The sequence below is a fragment of the Hydra viridissima genome, unplaced genomic scaffold, assembly GCF_058129835.1.
Source record: "Hydra viridissima isolate aposymbiotic clone 2 unplaced genomic scaffold, HvirCarnegie_v1 scaffold_8, whole genome shotgun sequence".
NCBI classification, from domain to species: domain Eukaryota; kingdom Metazoa; phylum Cnidaria; class Hydrozoa; order Anthoathecata; family Hydridae; genus Hydra; species Hydra viridissima.
The window spans coordinates 1,866,319-1,887,024 of record NW_028324307.1 but is presented as its reverse complement, the minus strand read 5'-3'; the positions used below and the strand labels follow the sequence as shown (position 1 = coordinate 1,887,024).

At 27.3% G+C, this 20,706-nt stretch overlaps 2 protein-coding genes across 2 annotated transcripts; one reads left to right on the top strand and one right to left on the bottom strand.

Moving 5' to 3' along the window:
* The first annotated feature begins 964 nt into the window (after positions 1 to 964).
* Positions 965 to 8,296, top strand: LOC149884472 (protein farnesyltransferase/geranylgeranyltransferase type-1 subunit alpha-like). Its single transcript, XM_090096142.1, has 7 exons — positions 965 to 1,195; positions 1,571 to 1,685; positions 2,042 to 2,146; positions 2,599 to 2,871; positions 3,070 to 3,132; positions 6,968 to 7,145; positions 8,051 to 8,296. Exons 1-7 carry the CDS (start codon positions 1,063 to 1,065, stop codon positions 8,141 to 8,143), a joined length of 960 nt encoding a protein of 319 aa, XP_089952268.1. The 5' UTR covers positions 965 to 1,062; the 3' UTR covers positions 8,144 to 8,296.
* Positions 8,297 to 13,883: 5,587 nt separating this feature from the next.
* On the bottom strand, positions 13,884 to 20,107 carry LOC149884471 (E3 ubiquitin-protein ligase parkin-like). The gene is made up of 11 exons (XM_090096505.1): positions 19,011 to 20,107; positions 18,624 to 18,753; positions 17,921 to 18,039; positions 17,538 to 17,624; positions 17,053 to 17,180; positions 15,857 to 16,002; positions 15,645 to 15,706; positions 14,931 to 15,077; positions 14,700 to 14,786; positions 14,383 to 14,506; positions 13,884 to 14,308 (listed from the first exon to the last, which is right to left on the bottom strand). The coding sequence occupies exons 1-11, from the start codon at positions 19,191 to 19,193 to the stop codon at positions 14,199 to 14,201; spliced, it is 1,323 nt and encodes a 440-aa protein (XP_089952631.1). The 5' UTR covers positions 19,194 to 20,107; the 3' UTR covers positions 13,884 to 14,198.
* Between the last annotated feature and the right edge of the window lie 599 nt (positions 20,108 to 20,706).

Here is a 20,706-nt window from a genome sequence, read left to right as displayed (position 1 = left end):
ATTTTTGATAAAATAACCAACATTGAGGAACAGTATTATTGTTTTGTAAGCCCCAACCGCTCGTCGTCGTTTAGGAGCCGGCCTTCAAAGCTGTATAGCAGAGGAAAAAAAACCTTTATTTCAAAACGAAATCGATTTAAGTTAGCAAAAATGTTCGTTTTATGGACTGATGATTCCAAGTTTAATCGCTTCCAGTCTAATGGGAGAGTATATGTCAGGTGTGCTATGAAGCAACAAAGCAACCAATTGTACACTCTCAAGACTGTGAAGCACGGTAAGGTTTGTGGAGCTATGTTCTAGCATGGTATTGGTCCGCTGGTCAAAATTAAAGGAAATTCGGATCAATACATATACAAAGATATTTTAAAAAACCTAATGGAGCCGTATGCTGATGATTAATCTACCTGCTACTTGGATGTTAATGCAAGACAACAACCCAAAGCATATGCATGATCTGTAAAACCTTGACTTGAGGAAAATGAAACTAACGTTTCAGAATTGCCATCACTAAGTTCCGATCTGAATCCGATCGAAAAGTTATGGAAAGATACTGGGGTGGCTTTACGTGACAAACAATCCTCTATATTTAATGAGTTTTGGAGGGAAATTTAAATAGTCTGGAATGCTACTACTGTCAAACGATGTCAAAGGCTTGTTAACAGTATGTCATCAAGATGTGTTGAAATAATAAAGAATAAGGGCTACAAAACAAAATATTAATGTTAGTTTTAATGTGTTGATGTAAGCCTTTATACGACACTATTTTTTTGTTTGAAGCTATTTCTATGATCACAATTTTTGGTTGTATTTCGTAAACTTTTTAATAATGATAGTTTAATAATATTACTGCTTTTTTTAAAATTCCCATGATAAAGAAAGAAATTATAATAACTCTAATGATGAAAATGTTAAGTGTACTACCTCTGTGATCACCACTGCATATATATATGTGTGTGTGTGTGTGTGTGTGTGTGTGTGTGTGTGTGTGTGTGTGTGTGTGTGTGTGTGTGTATATAACACTTGTCACTGAATTTTATGTTATAATTTTTTTGAATAAGAAAAATGTCATCTTCAGAAAGTGGTGAAGATGAAGATTGGGTGTTATATAAAGATCGTGAAGAGTGGAATAATGTTATTCCAATTCCTCAAGATGATGGTCCAAATCCAATAGTTGCAATTGCTTATTCTCCTAAATGTGAGTTCAGATTTAACATCTCATATTTTAATTAGGAAGACCTTTTTTTAAAACATTAATTTTAGCTATATAATGTATGTATGTATGTATGTATGTATGTATGTATGTATGTATGTATGTATGTATGTATGTATGTATGTATGTATGTATGTATGTATGTATGTATGTATGTATGTATTTATGTATTTATGTATTTATGTATAGTATAATATAATTGTAAACATGATTAGCAATTAACTGAATTATCATAAATCTAGTTTGTTTATGTTTCTAAAAGTAAGATTATTTATGTTGCTCATTTATTTTATCTATGTAGTGTTACTGTTTTTTTGTTTTTTTTTTTCTTTTTTTCTTTTTAAAAAAAAACCCCTTTAGTCAAAGATGTCTATGATTATTTTCGTGCTGTACTGAAAGCCAATGAGATGAGTGAAAGGGCACTTGAGCTTGTTACTGATGCAATCGCTCTTAATGCTGCTAATTACACTGTTTGGTAGGTGTCTTTGTACACATTGATAATATTCATTGTTGTCTGTGAAGCTATTCTATATGAATGCTTATAACCAGTCTTTTAACATGTAACTAGTTTTAGCTGACATCTTAGCATTTCTTTTTGAATGTCCTATTTTAATTTCTGATTTTTATAAAATCCTAGCATGCTGACTTATTTTAGAATTAAACAATTTTTGTGTGGAAAGTAATCAATTTTTTATGCATAAATTTTTGTAGGTGTTTTTAAAGATTTTTAAGGTGTTAACCACATTAATTTTCTCAAAATAGAGTTCATTTTTTCTTCAAAACCTCTTTGTAAAAATTTTATGACTTCATTTATTTGGTATTTTGTTAAAGGAACTATCGCAGACTTCTGCTTAAAGCTTTAAACAAAGATCTTCATGAAGAGCTCAATTACATAACTGGTATTATACGCAAACAACCAAAGAACTATCAAGTGTGGTAAGCTTTTCTTTGATTAATCAGGCTACATGCATTGAATCAAGTTAAAATTAATGTTTCTAGGAAAAATTAGAACCTTTTTTTCCATTAGTAAAAGATTTTATGCCCTTTTAAAAATAAATTGGTTAATATTACTGAAATTTACTGAATAATAAAATTAGAATTAGAATTTTTTTGTTGGTTTATTAATAAATATTACAAATAATGATCTCAGTTTATGTTAATGGAATTAATGTTAAGTGAAACGATTGCAAAATAATTTGGTTAGAAAGAGCAATAAAAAAATAATCATGTTGATCAAAAGGCTTTTGTCTATTTCAAAAAGGTCATAAAATACTCAAAATTGTCACACACAAAATCAATTTTTTAAATAATATTTAGATGATTAAATTGTTTTATATTTTGGGAATGGCCGCTTTGTTGAATTGTTTAAAAACTGATATGATTCTAAGGTATCACAGAGGCATAGTTGTGCAATGGTTGAATGATGCATCAAAGGAGCTTTCTTTTACATCAGAGATGCTTCTCAGAGACAGTAAAAATTATCATTGTTGGCAACACAGGCAACTGATATTAAATCATTTTAACCTTTGGAAAGATGAGGTGAATTTTACAACAGACTTTATTGTTCAAGATTGCAGAAACAATTCAGCATGGAACCAGCGATACTATGCTTATGTAAACACAACTGGATTTATTGATAGTGTTGTAGAAAAAGAAGTTAGGTTAGTACTTAAAGTAAATAACAAAAAAAATCCTAAGATAATCTACTTTGCAATTCTGAATTTATAACAATTGATTATTACATCATTTCATATTGCTATGATCTTTTATGTTAAATTACATACTTTTAAAATTATATTTATACAAAATTAAATCTATGATCTTTTATATTATGCTAATCAGATAAGTTTTAATTGCAGTTTTACAGTTGAGTGGATAAAGAAAGTACCAAATAATGAAAGTTCATGGAACTACCTAAAGGGGTATTAAATTATTTATTTACTTATATTTAAGTATCAGGTTTTTTCATTTACAGCATACACTGATGTATAAATTGACCTCCTATTTTTAACTGAAAAGAGTTTTTATTTTGTAATCCATGTAAAGTCAAATGTGTTTTCTGTAGGTTAATATTTTCGTCTTACATTCTTAAGGAATTTTATAAAAATGAAAAAACTAAATTTCTTGTATTTTTAGTAATAAAATATTTAGAAACTGTCAAAAATTTTTGTACATATTTTTTTTGCTTTAAAAGCAATTGAAATTGTGCTTGACACTATTTTCACCAACAGAATATTTATCCACTTGCTTGCACAATATTTGATTGTTTTATTACTGAATAGTTTACAACATTACTGTGCCTATTGTCAAAAGAAAAAGTATTTTCATCCTCCTAAATGGCGTCATCCTCTGTGCCATCAAGCATATTAAATGTAAAACATTTTAAAAGTGACATTGTTGTAATTTCTTTAGATAATAATTATCCATGTTCAGTTCAGTCCATGCCTCTTTTACCCTATAAGTAAATGGTGATAAAGATGTTGCTCTCATGGTATCATCAAATGTAAAAGTTTCCTCCCCTAAGAGAATTCAGTATGTCCATTTTTTCATTGATTTTATGGACTCATTCAAATTAGTTTTTTAGCAAGATAGTACATCAGGATGATGATCCTAACCTTCGATTTAGTATCTTGTTTGTCCATTTAAACGTTTTTGTGCATGTGAGCTGCTATACTGTTCAAAAAAGGTCCAGTAGTTTTTGCCATACAGTTTTTTTCTTCTTTAATATTAACTTTTTAGGCTGGCTTGTCAACCTAAAAATTGGTTTCATCCATGCTATCAGTGTTTACAAAACTTAACTCTTTTGTCTGTCTTTTTCTTTTTATAATAAAAGATTGGAGTATTATGATTCTTCTTCCTATTTTTGTGATATTCTTGTTTTTCTGTGTAAGACCAAATGATTTGTGTTGTATAAATTTTGAAAACCTAGACCATTCACCACTAAAGCTGTTAATGTTTTTTGCTGTATTATGTTATTTTGCTTTTTATTGAAAAGAATTTTCTTGTTTCTCTCAAATCTGTTTTTCTAAGCCCTTTAATTCAACTCTTTACTTTTTTACTTCAAGTCACTTATCACTCACATGGTTTTCCACAGTCAGCTTGCTTTTATTTCAGCATTAGTACAACTATTTTGTTCTGTTTTTTTCCCAATATCAAACAGGCTTTTTTTTAAATTGAAAATTCTTTCCAGCTGTCAAGTTATTATGTTCCTCTAAACGCCACTTTGAGTTCGAAAGTTCCTATTTAGAAAACATTTTCTAGAGAGGGAAAAAAATCTCTGTAATAAGAAATGTATCTCTGTAATAAGAAATGTATCTCTGTAATAAGAAATGAATCTCTGTAATAAGAAATGAATCTCTGTAATAAGAAATGTATCTCTGTAATAAGAAATGTATCTCTGTAATAAGAAATGTATCTCTGTAATAAGAAATGTATCTCTGTAATAAGAAATGTATCTCTGTAATAAGAAATGAATCTCTGTAATAAGAAATGTATCTCTGTAATAAGAAATGAATCTCTGTAATAAGAAATGTATCTCTGTAATAAGAAATGTATCTCTGTAATAAGAAATGTATCTCTGTAATAAGAAATGTATCTCTGTAATAAGAAATGTATCTCTGTAATAAGAAATGTATCTCTGTAATAAGAAATGTATCTCTGTAATAAGAAATGTATCTCTGTAATAAGAAATGTATCTCTGTAATAAGAAATGTATCTCTGTAATAAGAAATGTATCTCTGTAATAAGAAATGTATCTCTGTAATAAGAAATGTATCTCTGTAATAAGAAATGTATCTCTGTAATAAGAAATGTATCTCTGTAATAAGAAATGTATCTCTGTAATAAGAAATGTATCTCTGTAATAAGAAATGTATCTCTGTAATAAGAAATGTATCTCTGTAATAAGAAATGTATCTCTGTAATAAGAAATGTATCTCTGTAATAAGAAATGTATCTCTGTAATAAGAAATGTATCTCTGTAATAAGAAATGTATCTCTGTAATAAGAAATGTATCTCTGTAATAAGAAATGTATCTCTGTAATAAGAAATGTATCTCTGTAATAAGAAATGTATCTCTGTAATAAGAAATGTATCTCTGTAATAAGAAATGTATCTCTGTAATAAGAAATGAATCTCTGTAATAAGAAATGTATCTCTGTAATAAGAAATGTATCTCTGTAATAAGAAATGAATCTCTGTAATAAGAAATGTATCTCTGTAATAAGAAATGAATCTCTGTAATAAGAAATGAATCTCTGTAATAAGAAATGTATCTCTGTAATAAGAAATGTATCTCTGTAATAAGAAATGTATCTCTGTAATAAGAAATGTATCTCTGTAATAAGAAATGTATCTCTGTAATAAGAAATGAATCTCTGTAATAAGAAATGTATCTCTGTAATAAGAAATGAATCTCTGTAATAAGAAATGTATCTCTGTAATAAGAAATGAATCTCTGTAATAAGAAATGTATCTCTGTAATAAGAAATGAATCTCTGTAATAAGAAATGTATCTCTGTAATGAAAAAACAGATATAATAACTTTTCACTAATCGTGAGTATTTTCGGATAATAATAATAATTCCTCCTTGGCATTGCTTTCATCACCAAAAAGGAGATTAATATATGGAAACCAGCAGTTTCAACAGAACATATTTTGATTGACATCAAGAAAACACCTCTCTTTGGAAAGTTGTTTTGATGTTAAACTGTAACTTTTGTTCAAAGCTCTTTTGAATGTGGCAAGTAAATAAAAATTGACTTGGTTTTTCACCTGTTAACTATTTTATTTAAATAATGTAAAAGTAATTTAGCTAAAAAGTTTTTCTTTTTTCATTTTAAGTTAAAAAATTTTTTTATTTGAAGAATGTAATAAAAAGATCCATAAAGTTTTGACTTGGAATGTAAGTCATTATGTATGTTGATTTATATAACACATTATGTAACATTGGCTTATATAAATCAGTAAGATGTATCAACTGGACTTTTATGTGCACTCAGTGTGTAAGTTGAGGTCACATTTTTGATCTATTCTAAATGGCTTTAACTTTTTACTTATACACTATTAAAACTGTAGTTGATTAGAATACCTTTTTAATTTAAGCTTAAACATGTTACAGCAAACATGGTAGAACTTAGCAGAAAAATTTGGAATAGTGTAGAGGAATTGCATTTCTTGAGAATTTTTCACAATATGATAAATTATTATAAATATTCCATAATTTTTCTATAACATTTTTTCAGAGATATCAACAGATTGTAGCTTCCATATTCCTTCAACTTTTTTTGCATATTTGAGTCATTTCCAGCCATAGTTGCTTATTTGTCTAACTCGATTATTTTTTTTGCTGGACTCAATTAGTTTTTTGGGTTTAACTACTTTACTTACTCATCTCATAACTTTTTAAGGCAACTCTGTGCTATAAAAATATACTATAGAGATATTATAAATTTCAATGAAATCCATAATATCTCTATACACAATAATTCAAAGTGATTTTTATACAATAATTTTGGGTAAAAATAAAACCAAAAATGTTTGCTATAGTTTTGGAAGGAATGAGTTTGAGAGTAAATGAGACAAAAATACAAATGATCAAGTTGAAAGAACAAATTACTGAATGAAGGTTTCTATAGTATAAAAGCTGTTACAATATGTTGAGTTTTAAGAAAACAATCGCGCATTCTAAAAAATTTTTACATGGAAATGTCTATATGTATATTTAAATATTTTGTAAATTTAATTTCATGCATAGTGTGCTAACTGCAGCTGGTGGTCTTTACAAGTTTTCCGCTTTGCATGATGAATTTGAAATCATGTTAAAGGAAGGTTGTGACTCACCTTATCTCCTCTCCATCTTGGTTGATTTTTATGAAGAGTCTATTGAACATGATCCATCAACAGGGAAAAATAATGGTTTGCGTGCAGTTGAGGTACATTTTAGATATGGATTATTTTTTATTTAGTTTTTTTTTTTTTTAATGCATGATTTTGATTTGTTAAATATATTATTTCTTATATTCTATGATATATTGCCAATGTCCGAGTCTTGGTCAAGAAAAATTAACAATTGTTTAGATTATTTTTGTTTGGATTGTTTTTAACTTTTACCTATGCACAAAAAGCTTGTACAAGAAAAGATCAACCAAAAAATGTAAGGTGTCAAACCAGAAAAAACAGACTCTCAGGACTGTGAGTTTAGAAGCCCACACTCTTGATGTCAATTTAATTACATAGGAAACACATCAATTTCACTCGCCGAAGTTTAAATGTTTATCTTTATATTACATTTGTGCAATTTTTATTTATTCGTTTCATTCTGAACTTGCAGGTTTTCGTTTTGAGTTTTTTAATTTTAGGAGTTTTCAGTTTTAAAATATTTTAAAAATTAAGAACTACCCCCTTCCCTTCCTCCCCCTTCTTCCCCCACCCTTCCCCATCCTCCAAAAAAAAAAAAACTCGATCAAAGAGCAATTGCTACACTAATCAACCATATTGTTGAGTTGTGTAGCAAGAACGGTCTAAATATTTTACTTCTTTTAAAATTAGCTATCGTATTTACTGGTATATAAGTCGACTCCCTATTTTCAACTGAAATAAGCTGTTTAATGTTTTCAAACCAAAATCATAAGCCGAGGTGTATTTCTCACAGATTAATATTTTCGCTTTACATTCTAACGGAACAATTATTACCCATTCCAAACAGTTTAAAGTAATAATAAATAAATATTAATAAATAAGTTGAGACTTACACACCTATATATATGGTACACCTTATACTGTTCAAAAATATTAGTACAAGTTCTTCTCGAATTCTTTTAAAAGTTTTTCTTTTTAGTTGTGTACAAAACTTGCAGAGGATGTCGATGTAATACGGAAAGAGTACTGGCACTACGTAAAAAGAACAATCGAATCGCGTCTTTTGTCGTAAGAAGAATCTTTTGCGATAAGAAGTCGAGACCGATTAAAGGAATTGAGAGCAAGGTACATGAAAATAGAGAATGGGAGCCACGCAGAACGAAAACAACGACCAGAGTTAACAAATTTTATTTCTTTCTATGTTCATAAATGCATTGAAATCAAATCGTTTGTATGTTTTCCGTAGTGTTAAAGACGTGCGATAAAGTTTAACTAAGATCAGTTAGTTAAACTCAGCACAAATCATAAAGATGGCGCCTCTGTTGTTGAGTTAGATTTTCACAAATTTTCTTCAAATATATTGTATTCCCTAATGATTCATAAACCGAAGGAGAGAATTCCAAGTCAATTAGAGCGACAAGCAAATAAAGATTTTGGTAAGTCCCTTTAGACTGTTCGACTTTGGTTGTAGAATTTATTTTTTGATCGCGGCTTTTGGTTGTAGAGTTTGCTATTTGATTGTGGCTGTCGGTTGTAGATTTTGCTATTACATCACTGTTTTCGTTTTCATCTATTTCTACAATTTCTTCTATTTCAAAATGATCTTCTTTTAAAAGTGCTGTGTTTAACTCGTTCGAACTCATCTTTGTTTTAATGCGTTGCATAAAAGTATCTTTCCCTTCTGATTGGCCCGACGATGACATCCTTATTATTATCTTGTTTTTTATCAAAGATTCTGCGGTCAATTAGTATTTGTATCAAGTCGAGTTTTTTTATGAATTTTAAAGCACTGACAAACTGTTTCTTTCCAACGTTTTACACAAATTTGCCAATTAACACGTTACTTTTTGTAGGAAAACAAGGCTCATTAAAATTGCATGATTTACTTAGACACGATTTATCATTTAAGTACGGAATTCATAAAGTTTAATTTTTAATGACAACAATTGCTTTGATTTATATATTGTTTAAATATTTTAAATTAAAATTATTTTTGGAACTTATTAGTATAAATTGCGAGAATAATTTAGTGATTTATAAATTTCTTTGTGGTCCTCTGATGGTTCAAAACACGTAAGTTCAAAGACGCGCTTATTCGTTGAGTTCAAAAAAAGACTGTTTCCAAGAAATAACGTCATAATCAATCGTCATTGAAGTTGACGAGAACCGAATTTGAGGTTTTCATAAAACTTTGTCGATGAAATAGGGGTATTTAATATTTATGGTTTTTCACGATTGAATAAATTCCCAACATGTACCAATACGATGTATTATGCATGGAGTCTTATTGAGCTCCGGAGTAACATAATAAAACGTAAATAGCGTTTGAATCCTGTCCACCCTTAAGAATAGTGGGCATGGCTGAAATGCTATCTTTCTCATTGAAAAAGTCCTCTTGCTTTTAACAAGATTTAGCCTGGTAAGTCCAAAAAATGTATGATTACCAGATAAAAATGCTGATGAAATTAGTTTTTACCTGGAAGTAGATATGGGAAGGAATTTTTCTCGATTAATAATAACTTAATGGAGAATTTAAAAAAAAAAAATATTAAGAGAATTTAAAAAAAAAAAAAGAGTTGTGAGTTATTAAGCATTTTGTTCTGCATAGGTCTAAGTATAATGCAATGCGTTTTTCAGCTTCTGTTCGTTTGAGTACAGTGCAGACTTGTTAAAAAAAATCCTTAATATGCAATAGTTTTAAATCAAGTTTGTCTTTATACTGTCCATTTTTATTTTGAATAAAAATTGATTTTCATGTAAAAGATTATCAGACGCCTAAGATTGATGGTTGTTGTAATTCATAACAACAATCATCAATCTTAATACTAAAAAAATTTTCTATTTACGTAAATAGAGAACGGATGAACAAAATCACTGTAAAAAAGACAAAAAAGCGCAACATGCTTTAATGAAAATTATAACAAGAGCTAAATACTAGATTTCTATTGGTAGGCTATCAATAAATGTATGTGGTATTTTGATGCCAAGGTTTTTGCAATTCTTTTAAGAGGGTTTCATATTTTTACCGCGATTTTCCTCTGGTGTAATGATCGTTTATAGAGTTCACGCCACACTAAAGAAAGTTCTGGATTAATTTTGATACTTGCTCTTACATAATTTATATACACTGAATTCAAATCTGAAATCAGAATAAACTAGGATCATGTATGGACTTGTGTCTGTTTGAAGAAGTCATCGTATACATTTGGTTTAAACCAAAATGATACGATTACCTTTTTGTAATTATTAGATGAAAATGTCTAAAAAAAAATTTCATCAACAGAAACGTTTTATTGTTGTCCTGCGCAATCGAATCGAAACCTTCCAATAGAATTTAGATTAGAATTTTTCTTAGAATTTGGATTAATGGTAATATAACGGGGGGGGGGGGGGGGGTTACATAATTATGGAATTAGCGTTTAATAGGGTTTAACTGGTGAACATTGACTCCAAAAAATATTTTAACATTTTATTACTTTTTTGATAACAATAATAGAGCGGTGATCTTTGGTTGAAACTCGGAGTTGTTTTGTTTAATCATAACTCTTTACATTGATGACATCAGGTTTGAGTCGTCTTTCAAAAAAAAATGTCCTATTTTAACTTAATTTGTAGTTTATTTTTTGTAGTTAAAGTTAAATTGTTCGGCTGAAGATAATTTTTCGTAGAACACCAGTATCAAACAGAGTAACGAATCGATATTGTATTTATGTATATCACCTGTCATAGTCAATCCGATAGGTTTGTGACGATTTGAGGTTAATATATTTGTTAAATTTTAATGTATTTTAATGTAAAGCTTAACGTTTGAACTATGTAAACACATAGTTAATCAGTAACTGCTTTTCTTTAAATAAAAGGTTCTATGCTTATGTTAAGTTACCTAAGTCCACCCATTTTTTTAAATTCTAAACATAAGTCCTCAGCTTTAAGGAAAGATTTGATACAGCTCCAAAATAATTAGAGATGTGAGTTTTCTTCTACAGAATATACAATATTCTCAGCGGAAAATTGTACCAATTGTAAAGGTTCTCACCAAACCGTTAATGCGAGTGAGAAAAAAATGATACTGGACAGGAGTTAGGTCCAAAGAGACCACCTTCAAAACAAAAACAATACAAGAGCTGACCTTATCATCCGGAATATCTGCATCAAGTATAAAAAAAAACCACAAAGAGCATTGAATATGATTATCCATGACGCTGGTGTTGTTGCTTAGACCAGACTATTCCCAGAAGACTGATAGAAGAAAGGCTAAATTTGTCATCATCCATCCAAGAAACCAAAACTAACTTTTTTTCATGAATCACTGTTATTGGTCTGTTGAGACTTGGGAAGAGGTAATATTTGAAAATATTTTTATTCACTCTTATACATGATTTATTTAGAAAGGTTCCTGTCACATAAAATAAGCATTTTTTCAGATTTGCTTTTCGGACGAGTCAATCTTTCAAGTAATGATAGACAAAACAGCCCATTTTTTCATTTTTCTTTCGTAGAACAAACACAAAATTTCATCCTAACTGTATTTCGAAAACAGTCAAGTATTCACTTTCAGTAATGATGTGGTCCATCATTTGTAGGATAGGAGAAGGGTTGAGACAGGGGCAGTATAAAGAAACTGATTCCTGTGGACGTCAGTTGCTTTTCCAAATTGCATATTAATCAAAAAATATAATGAATCTTTTATTTATACAAGATGGTGCAACGTTATTTCTTGGAAACAGTCTTTTTTTGAACTCAACGAATAAGCGCTTCTTTGAACTTACGTGTTTTGAACCATCAGAGGACCACAAAGAAAGGTATTATCAATATTCTAAAATTTCAATATACTTATCAAAATTAATTTGACCTTCAAATAATTGATAGCATACAACTTCTGTATAGTTCATGCAGGCCAAAATGCATACATGTGCTACTACTTTTCTTGGTTCGCTTTAATGTAAAATTGAATATGCAATAGTTAACTTTTTTTCAAATTGTTTTTTTGACGATGAGATAGTCTTTGGTCTCAAAGAAAAATAGATTCGTAACATGTTTTTTCATAGATTGTCAACCGTAATTTTGGAGTTTCATGCTGTATTTTTTTATAGCTCATTTTGTAACTTTTTTTATTACTTGTTTTAATTTAAGTTTTTGTTAGTAATATTTCAAACAACAATAACAAAAGTTTAGAGTTAGTAAATGCTGATGAAAATAAAAGCAAAATTATAAAAGAAAATTATCAAATAAAGCAGCAAGCCTCAACTTTTGGCCAACATTAAAAAAATGAAAATTATAAAGTAGATGTTTTAAAATTATATATATTTAGTAGTACAAAGTAAATTTTAAGGAAACAACATGTCAATTAAATAGTAAAGACTTTACTTATTAATTAGCACTAATAAAAAATTGAAAAAATTAAACAGTTTTCAAAATAATTTCAATCAAACAGGTGCTTTAAAAAAAAAGGAGAAAGTGGGCTTTCTCTATATATAAATATATATTTATATATATTAGGGTGCATCACAAAATAACAATTTAAAAATATTGATTTTGTCTGACACCTAATTGTGTTCTATATATTAAAAAAACAATGACTTTCAAAAACTTAAGAATAAGAAATATTTTTAGAGGTCCCCCAACACCCTTGAATATTTGACCAGTCCCTAATAATTAAAAAATATATAGTTTTTCAAAAGTAGGTCGTGTTGGGTCTCAAATTAAGCAAAATTTTAAAAAAATTTCAAAAAAAATCATTTAAAAAAAAAACACATTTTTATTTCACTGCTATGTATATATAAAACTACAAAAAATGCACCTTTTTCATTTTTCCTTTAAAAATGTCATATTTATTGCAGTAAAGTCTAATGTGAATTTTTTTTAATAAAATGATGATTATTTTTTAAATTTTTATAAAATATTACTTAATTTGAGACCCAACATGAACTACTTTTGAAAAGCAATTTTTTTGAAATTATTAGGGACCGGTCAAATATTCAAGGGTGTTGGGGGACCTCTAAAAAATATTGTCAGTGTTTTTTTAATATATAGAACACAATTAGGTGTCAGACAAAATCAATTTTTTTAAATTGTTGTTTTGTGATGCACCCTTATATATATATATATATATATATATATATATATATATATATATATATACCCAGTGGGCACAAGACGCGTTGAAAGCATCTAAAACACGTATTAAAACGTTTTAATACATATTTTAGACGTTTAAAACACGTCTTGTGCCAACTGGGTATGTGTATATATATATATATATATATATATATATATATATATATATATATATATAGGTGTAGGATTTCAAATCATCAAAGAAGTAACTACTTGCTTCTCTATTGATAAGTATAATCCATATACTTTAATAAAATTTCCTTGAAGATAATGTGAGAAAATAAAGAGAAATTAAGGACAGCAGTTAAATTTGAACTTTTTTTAAGGTTATTTAAGGACTTTTAATGAGTTTTTTTTTATTAAGGATATTTAAGGTTTATAAGGAGGAGTGGGAACCCTGCATACATAAAAAATTGTCTTGATTTACTTGAGAAAGAAAAAAAACTGAAGTATTGCCATGGCCAGGTAACTCAACTGATCTTAACCCCATCAAAAACATGTGAGAGCTTATAAAGCGAAAGATTGGAAATGAAATTATAATCAATAAGCGCGTTCTTCAGTAGAAGACTATCAGGATCTTTTGTAAAAGTAAAAAATCAATTGCAAGCATGCCACGGCGCATCGACGCTTATTTTTGCAAATAAAAGGCGGTTTTATAAAAGTCTTAAGAATATTGTTGTAAAAACCAAAAAATATTTTGAAACGTTTAAATTTTTTTTTCATTTTTTATCACGTGTTATTTTGCTAATGAAAGTACTAGCTTTTAAATTGCACTATTGTTTTCTTTTCGCTCGAAAATTCATCCCTTACACAATATGGCTTTTCTATAAAAACAGCGAACAGTTCTGCTTTATGACTGAATCAAAATTGAAGTTTTCTAAAAAAATTCCTAAAACGATATTCTTTTAAATCTAACTTCGAAGAATGACTTTTAGACTTCATGATTCTTTTTTTCATATGGCGTACCAAAAGACTGAAATTATTCATCTAGAACAGATAGACCAGCGACATCAACCAACTCTAAACCAATGATCAGCTTCGCAATTTCTCCCCCACTCCACCAAACACAACCAACACCATTGAAAATCACAGCGCGGACAATGCATATGATTACACCCACCTAGAAAAATGAAATCTTGATCATTTAAGTAAACAGGGGTGCTCAATATGACACTTAAAATTATAGCTTCTTACCGCTTTTCTCTATTCGGGTATGACACCTAGGACAAGGCTTAGTAGTTAAAGCTATAGTATCACGACATTTAATCTCGTCTCTCCATTTTGCTTGTAAAGCATCAGTGTAATTGATTTTATAATCCTTGAATAAAAAAGATTTTATGTTCGATTGTTTTTTTTTAAAGTAATTTTTTATGACAAAAAATCTCTTTTTTTTGAACGTTGTCAAAATTAAAGAATAAAAATCAGATTTAAAAAAATAATAAGGAAATCTTATAGCTTTTACACAATGCTTAACTATTAGCGCCATGTGGCATGTGACACTTAAAACTTACGATACTATCCCTTGTAATAGCATCTTGTGCTAAATTTGTACATTCGCCATCGTGGTAAGGAAGAAGACAAAGTCGACAAAAGACGAGCTAGTTGACAAAAAGATTTTTTGTGTTATTTTTAGATAAAGTGAAGTGTCTTTACTTTGCAGAACACAAATTTATTCATAATAAGCATAATAAGCATAGTAAGCATAAATATTATGACAATTAAAAACCAAGAAGATTAATTACCCCGCAACCTCCTCTTGACTTATAACAAACTACTTTTCTGTACTCATGATCCAAAAGTATACCATTTCCACAGCCCTCCCCAGGACAGAGTATACCTCCATTTCGAAGAACAAAATCTTCTGCAGCAAATTTTTTGTAGCGTTCATACTAAAAAAAGAAAACAATTTTATGGGGAAGGAATTTTCTCAAAAGACGCTAACTACGATTTGCCGATCGGTTTTTACGAGGGATTGTAAAACGTTAAATCCATTTTTAAAAAATCTTTTAGTTTCAACTGCGCATTTCTTTATCTCATTTCTTAACAAAGTCCAGCTTGGAGACTTTGTTAAGATGAATGCGAGTGGCTAAAATTTCAGCCGGGACGTTTAAACTTTTGAAAAGATAAAAATGCAATCTTAAATATTTTCACTATAAGTTTAACTTTTAAAAATTTAAGGAAGTATCGTAGTCTTCTTTCCAACGACATATCTTTTCTTCTGAAAAATCTTTTTGATTTCAAAATCAAACACATTAGTGTAGATTAATTGCTTCATATAACTATTTTATGTAATTGATTAAGAAATAATTATTTTGATTATTGTTTACTTAAAGACACCGAAAATGTCCATATTTCTTTAAAAAAAAATTCATTACAGAGTGAGAGTAGGAACATAATGAAAATACGCTGCACTTTTAATGCTATAAAAATTAAAATCAATAATTTTTCAGCCATACTTGATCTTTACCAGCTATCATGAAATGATGAACTTCTTCTATGTAACATTTAGCACATGACTCTAAATTAAAAGAAAATTTTATATCAAATCGTTTACCAAAACAAGAGTGTTACAGTATATCAATAAACCATCAAAAAGGGAAAATCACTGTCAATGCAGGAACAAATGGTAGAGCCAGAAAAAAAGTCAAACAATTTTTTGAAATCCAACCTTCTAGTCCGGGACAAGGAAGAGTGTAGCCAGTAGATTCTTTTAATATAAAATGCCTGCTATTTAAACTTGTTTCACAGTAAGAGGCAAAGCACTCTAAACATATGACATGCTTCTCTTCACATGGGAACACCAGCACAATATTACTGTAAAAACAATTATAGCTTAATAGCATTGATAAGTATTGATAATAAAAATAATAACAATAATAATATTTATCATTATTATTATTATTATTATCATCATTATTATTATTATCATTATTATTATCATTATTATTATCATTTTTATTATTTTTGTTGTTGTTGTTGTTGCTGTTGCTATTATTATTATTATTACTATTACTATTACTATTACTATTACTATTACTATTACTATTATTACTGTTATTATCATTATTATTATTATTGTTATTATCATTATTATTATTGTTATTATTATTATTATTATTATTATTATTATTATTATTATTATTATTATTATTATTATTATTATTATTATTATTATTATTATTATTATTATTATTATCATTATTATTATTATTATTATTATTATTATTATTATTATTATTATTATTATTATTATTATTATTATTATTATTATTATTATTATTATTATTATTATTATTATTATTATTATTATTATCATTATTATTATTATTATTATTGTTATTATTATTATCATTATTATTATTATTATTATTATTATTACTATTATTATTATTATTATTATTATTATTATTATTATTATTATTATTATTATTATTATTATTATTATTATTATTATTATTGTTATTATTATTATCATTATTATTATTATTATTATTATTATTATTATTATTATTATTATTTTTATTATTATTATTATTATTATTATTATTATTATTATTATTATTATTATTATTATTATTATTATTATTATTATTATTATTATTATTATTATTATTATTATTATTATTATTATTATTGTTATTATTATTATCATTATTATTATTATTATTATTATTATTATTATTATTATTATTATTATTATTATTATTATTATTATTATTATTATTATTATTATTATTAAATAATTTAATAAATAAAAGCTTTTTCAGATATATTATCTTTACAACTAATGACAACTAATTATAAAGATGATATCTAAAATAAACACAATTAATTCATTACAAAATTTAATGAAGATGTGCAAACCTTACACCAGTACATGCTAAGCAAGATATGCTCTGTGTATTTGTGTGCAATAATGGAAGTGCAACAACATTTTCATATTCATGTGATGATGAATTTCTTTCATGATTTCCACATTTAAAATAAAATTCCTAGAAGAAAAGCTTTTTTTTTTCATTTTTTCCTTTACTATCAAGTGCTCATTTATAAAGGACCTACAAAAAGAGGGAAATCAGTGAAGGTTTTGTAAATACAACTTAACAAAGTTTACTTTGAAAATTCCTTCAAAATCCTATGTTGGTACCATAATCTGCTCAGTAAGGCAACTACTTTATTTCTAACAATATTTTCTCCAAATTAAAGAATCAGCTTAATTTTATCTCTCAGAATCCAATAAACTGAGTTTACTGGTCTTTTGTTCTCTTGCTTTTTTTTTGAACAATGAGCACAACCCAAAAAATTATTCAACTCAAATAAACAACTTAACAGCTTGAAAGAAAAGCACTTACTGCATTGGTACCATCACAATGAGCTTGTGAATTACATAATCCAGTAATCTGATTATCAGTTAGAATGTCTTTCCAAGAATCAGGTCCCTTTTAATGTAAAGATATAAAAGATAAGAAGAAATGGAACTTTTTATACATATATACATATATATACATATCTATATGTATGTATGTATAAAATAGATTTAGATAGATTGATTTAATTTTATATATATATATTATATATATATATATATATATATATATATATATATATATATATATATATATATATATATATATATATAAATAAAATCAATCTATCTAAAAATTCTTTGATTAAAGAATTTAGTTAATAAAGAGATTGGTTTAACATAAAAAGTAATCAATAAAATACAATTCACCTTGGAGATTTCAAAAGCCTCGTCTTTACATTTTTTGCAACGAACACGCAACTTTCCTATTTGAACTGAATCACATCCATTTTTGCAAAACACATAAAATCTTGATCTTTTTGCAGTTTCTTAATTGAAAAACTTAATGTTAAACTTCATAATTATGGATTTGAAAGATTCTAAATAAGTTAATATATATTTACACATTAAAATATTTATAATCATTTATAAACATTTTTGATTGTAAAGTTACTCTTTTTTTAATAAAACTTTAATTTTCTTATTCATTTTACATTATTTTATATTATACATACTAGATTTTATATCTTATATATTTCATACATATTCTTATATGTTTATGTATTTAAATACTTATATTGAGTATTTAAATATTTTTATAACTCTGTTTTCACAAAGTTAATTTTCACAGCTTTTTTTCTAAGTTTTATTTTTTACAAAAGACCTTCGCTTAGAAATCTGCATATTTTCTTTATCTCTTCTCTTAATAAATACTTTACATAGTATTTTTTTAATTTTTTGCTGTATTTTCTACCTTTTATTTTTTATATATAGTATATATTAAATAAATAAAAGATAGAATAAGAAAACATATACAGCTTAGTTAGGTGTGAAATAAATAAGAATAGCAAATAGACCTTAGCTCTATCCTCGAAATAATAATATTCTGAGTTAAAAGTACTAATCAGCTTACCCTCGTGGTTTGTTGCAATTCCATGATGTGTTGGCCCAATAAAATTGGTTGGAATCACAGAAGTAAAAATACTATTTTTTGGTTTAACAACAACAGCATGAATAGTTGTTCCACCAGCAAAGTGACAATTCTAAATAAAAATCTAATTATTTTAAAATGAAAACACTTTTGAATGTTTCTTTTTTTTAAACCAATGTTAGGTACTAGTTATCTTTAATAATTATATATAACTTTTAAACAAATATGAACTTGTGGAATAAAAAAAAGACGCAAAAGATGTAATCAAATAAGAACAAATTAAAATGTAAAATCACAAACTTAAATGATTGCACTTTACAGTTTACTCAGAATATTCTTGATATATTACTATTTTACAAATTTACAAACCTTTAACAAAACAGAGTTTGCCAATTCAGATCCTGCAAATATGACTCGAAGCTCATCTGATGGTGTATTTGAATGAAGGTAAAGATGTTGCTTTAACTGCAATATTGACCAATTTTCCTGTGCACTAATTTGAACAGTTTTGTTATCGATTTGTACAAACAACTGGATGGTGCTAGCAGTCATTTTTTTAAATAGTTAATACATGATACTATTATTATTATTATATATTATTATCATTACGTGGCACTAAGAGCCAGAGGGGCTTCAGCCTGTTGGAAGTAATTCTGAGAAAACACACAACACAGCTTTTTCTGATAAAACAGTGAAAAAGGTTTTGAACTGAAACTATTAATCAGATGTCAAAAAATATTTTAATACAAGAAAATACCACTAGCCTATATGTAGTACACTTTTAGAGTCCTAGAGGGGTGCATAAAATGTCATCGGGAAAATTAGATTGTTCTCTGGCTCTCAACCCCTCTTTACATTATATAATAATTATGCTATAATCAGTTAAAATCTGCAACCAGATTTTTTCTAAAAGCTACATAATTTTTGATTTTTTGATTTCTGCAAATTTGGACTGTTTAACAATCTTTATCAATGAAGTTTAAGATTATCAATGCTCTCTAGGAGACTTGAATATTAAGCAAATTTTTTTTTTCACATAATACATTAAAAAAAAAAAAACAGAAAAAAAAAAAGAAAAATTTACTCACACACAAATACATAAATTTAAAAAGCTTTTAAAAATAAAATCAAAATATTTATGCTTTAATTATTATTGCTTTTTAAGCTGAATAAACATGTTAAAAATTCTTATAGATCAATTTATTGTACATTTATAATTTTATTGATTGACTTCTGGTATACTTATAACATTAATTTTGAATTTTAAATTTAAATCTGGTCTTTAAAAAAGGAACGAGTAAAGCGTTGGTTCATACGTTTAGGAGTTCTTTCTCTTTAAAACGAAGTCCAATTAAGTAAAAACTAAGTCTTAAATACATTTTAATAATGATAGCTGAATATCAATGATAGCTCTATATCAATAATAATAGCTCAGTATCAATATTTGTCTCTATTTTCCTAAGAATATTACAAAATACAGGTCCTTACAAATAATGATTTACTAGTATTACGATCTAGTGGAAAAGATCAACTAGTTTCAATGAGTTTTATATAATGGGTCTTCTGGGGTGGTTTTGCTGTTGTATCTTTTCTCTATTTGTTACCGTGGATCTTTCCTATAGAATTGATCAGAATAAAACTGACTTCATCAATCGTCTTCTCATTACCCTGCCCGTAAACTTTGAAAAAAAAACCTAACGCAGGAAAATGCCGTTTGGTAGAAGTTTTCAATACTTGATAAAAAATCAATCCCAGTGAGGGTGCTCAGAAAGTAAACTCAATTCATATTATGTGATGAGCTAGTTGCAAGTGATATTTCACATACATTCACCGCTTCGAAGAAAATACACACTCCACCGAGTAGGGCTTAGAACATATGCACCATACATACATACATGCAAATGAAACCAACATAAATTAACGCAAGCCGGCATCAGTACTAATAATATGAACAAAAAAAACAACGAAAAACGTTATAAATATAATGGAATATAACCCAATATAGGTCAAGTCTTCCTTAAAGTTCACGTGGTCTCACAAGAAGCAATAAGGAAGGTGTGTTCAT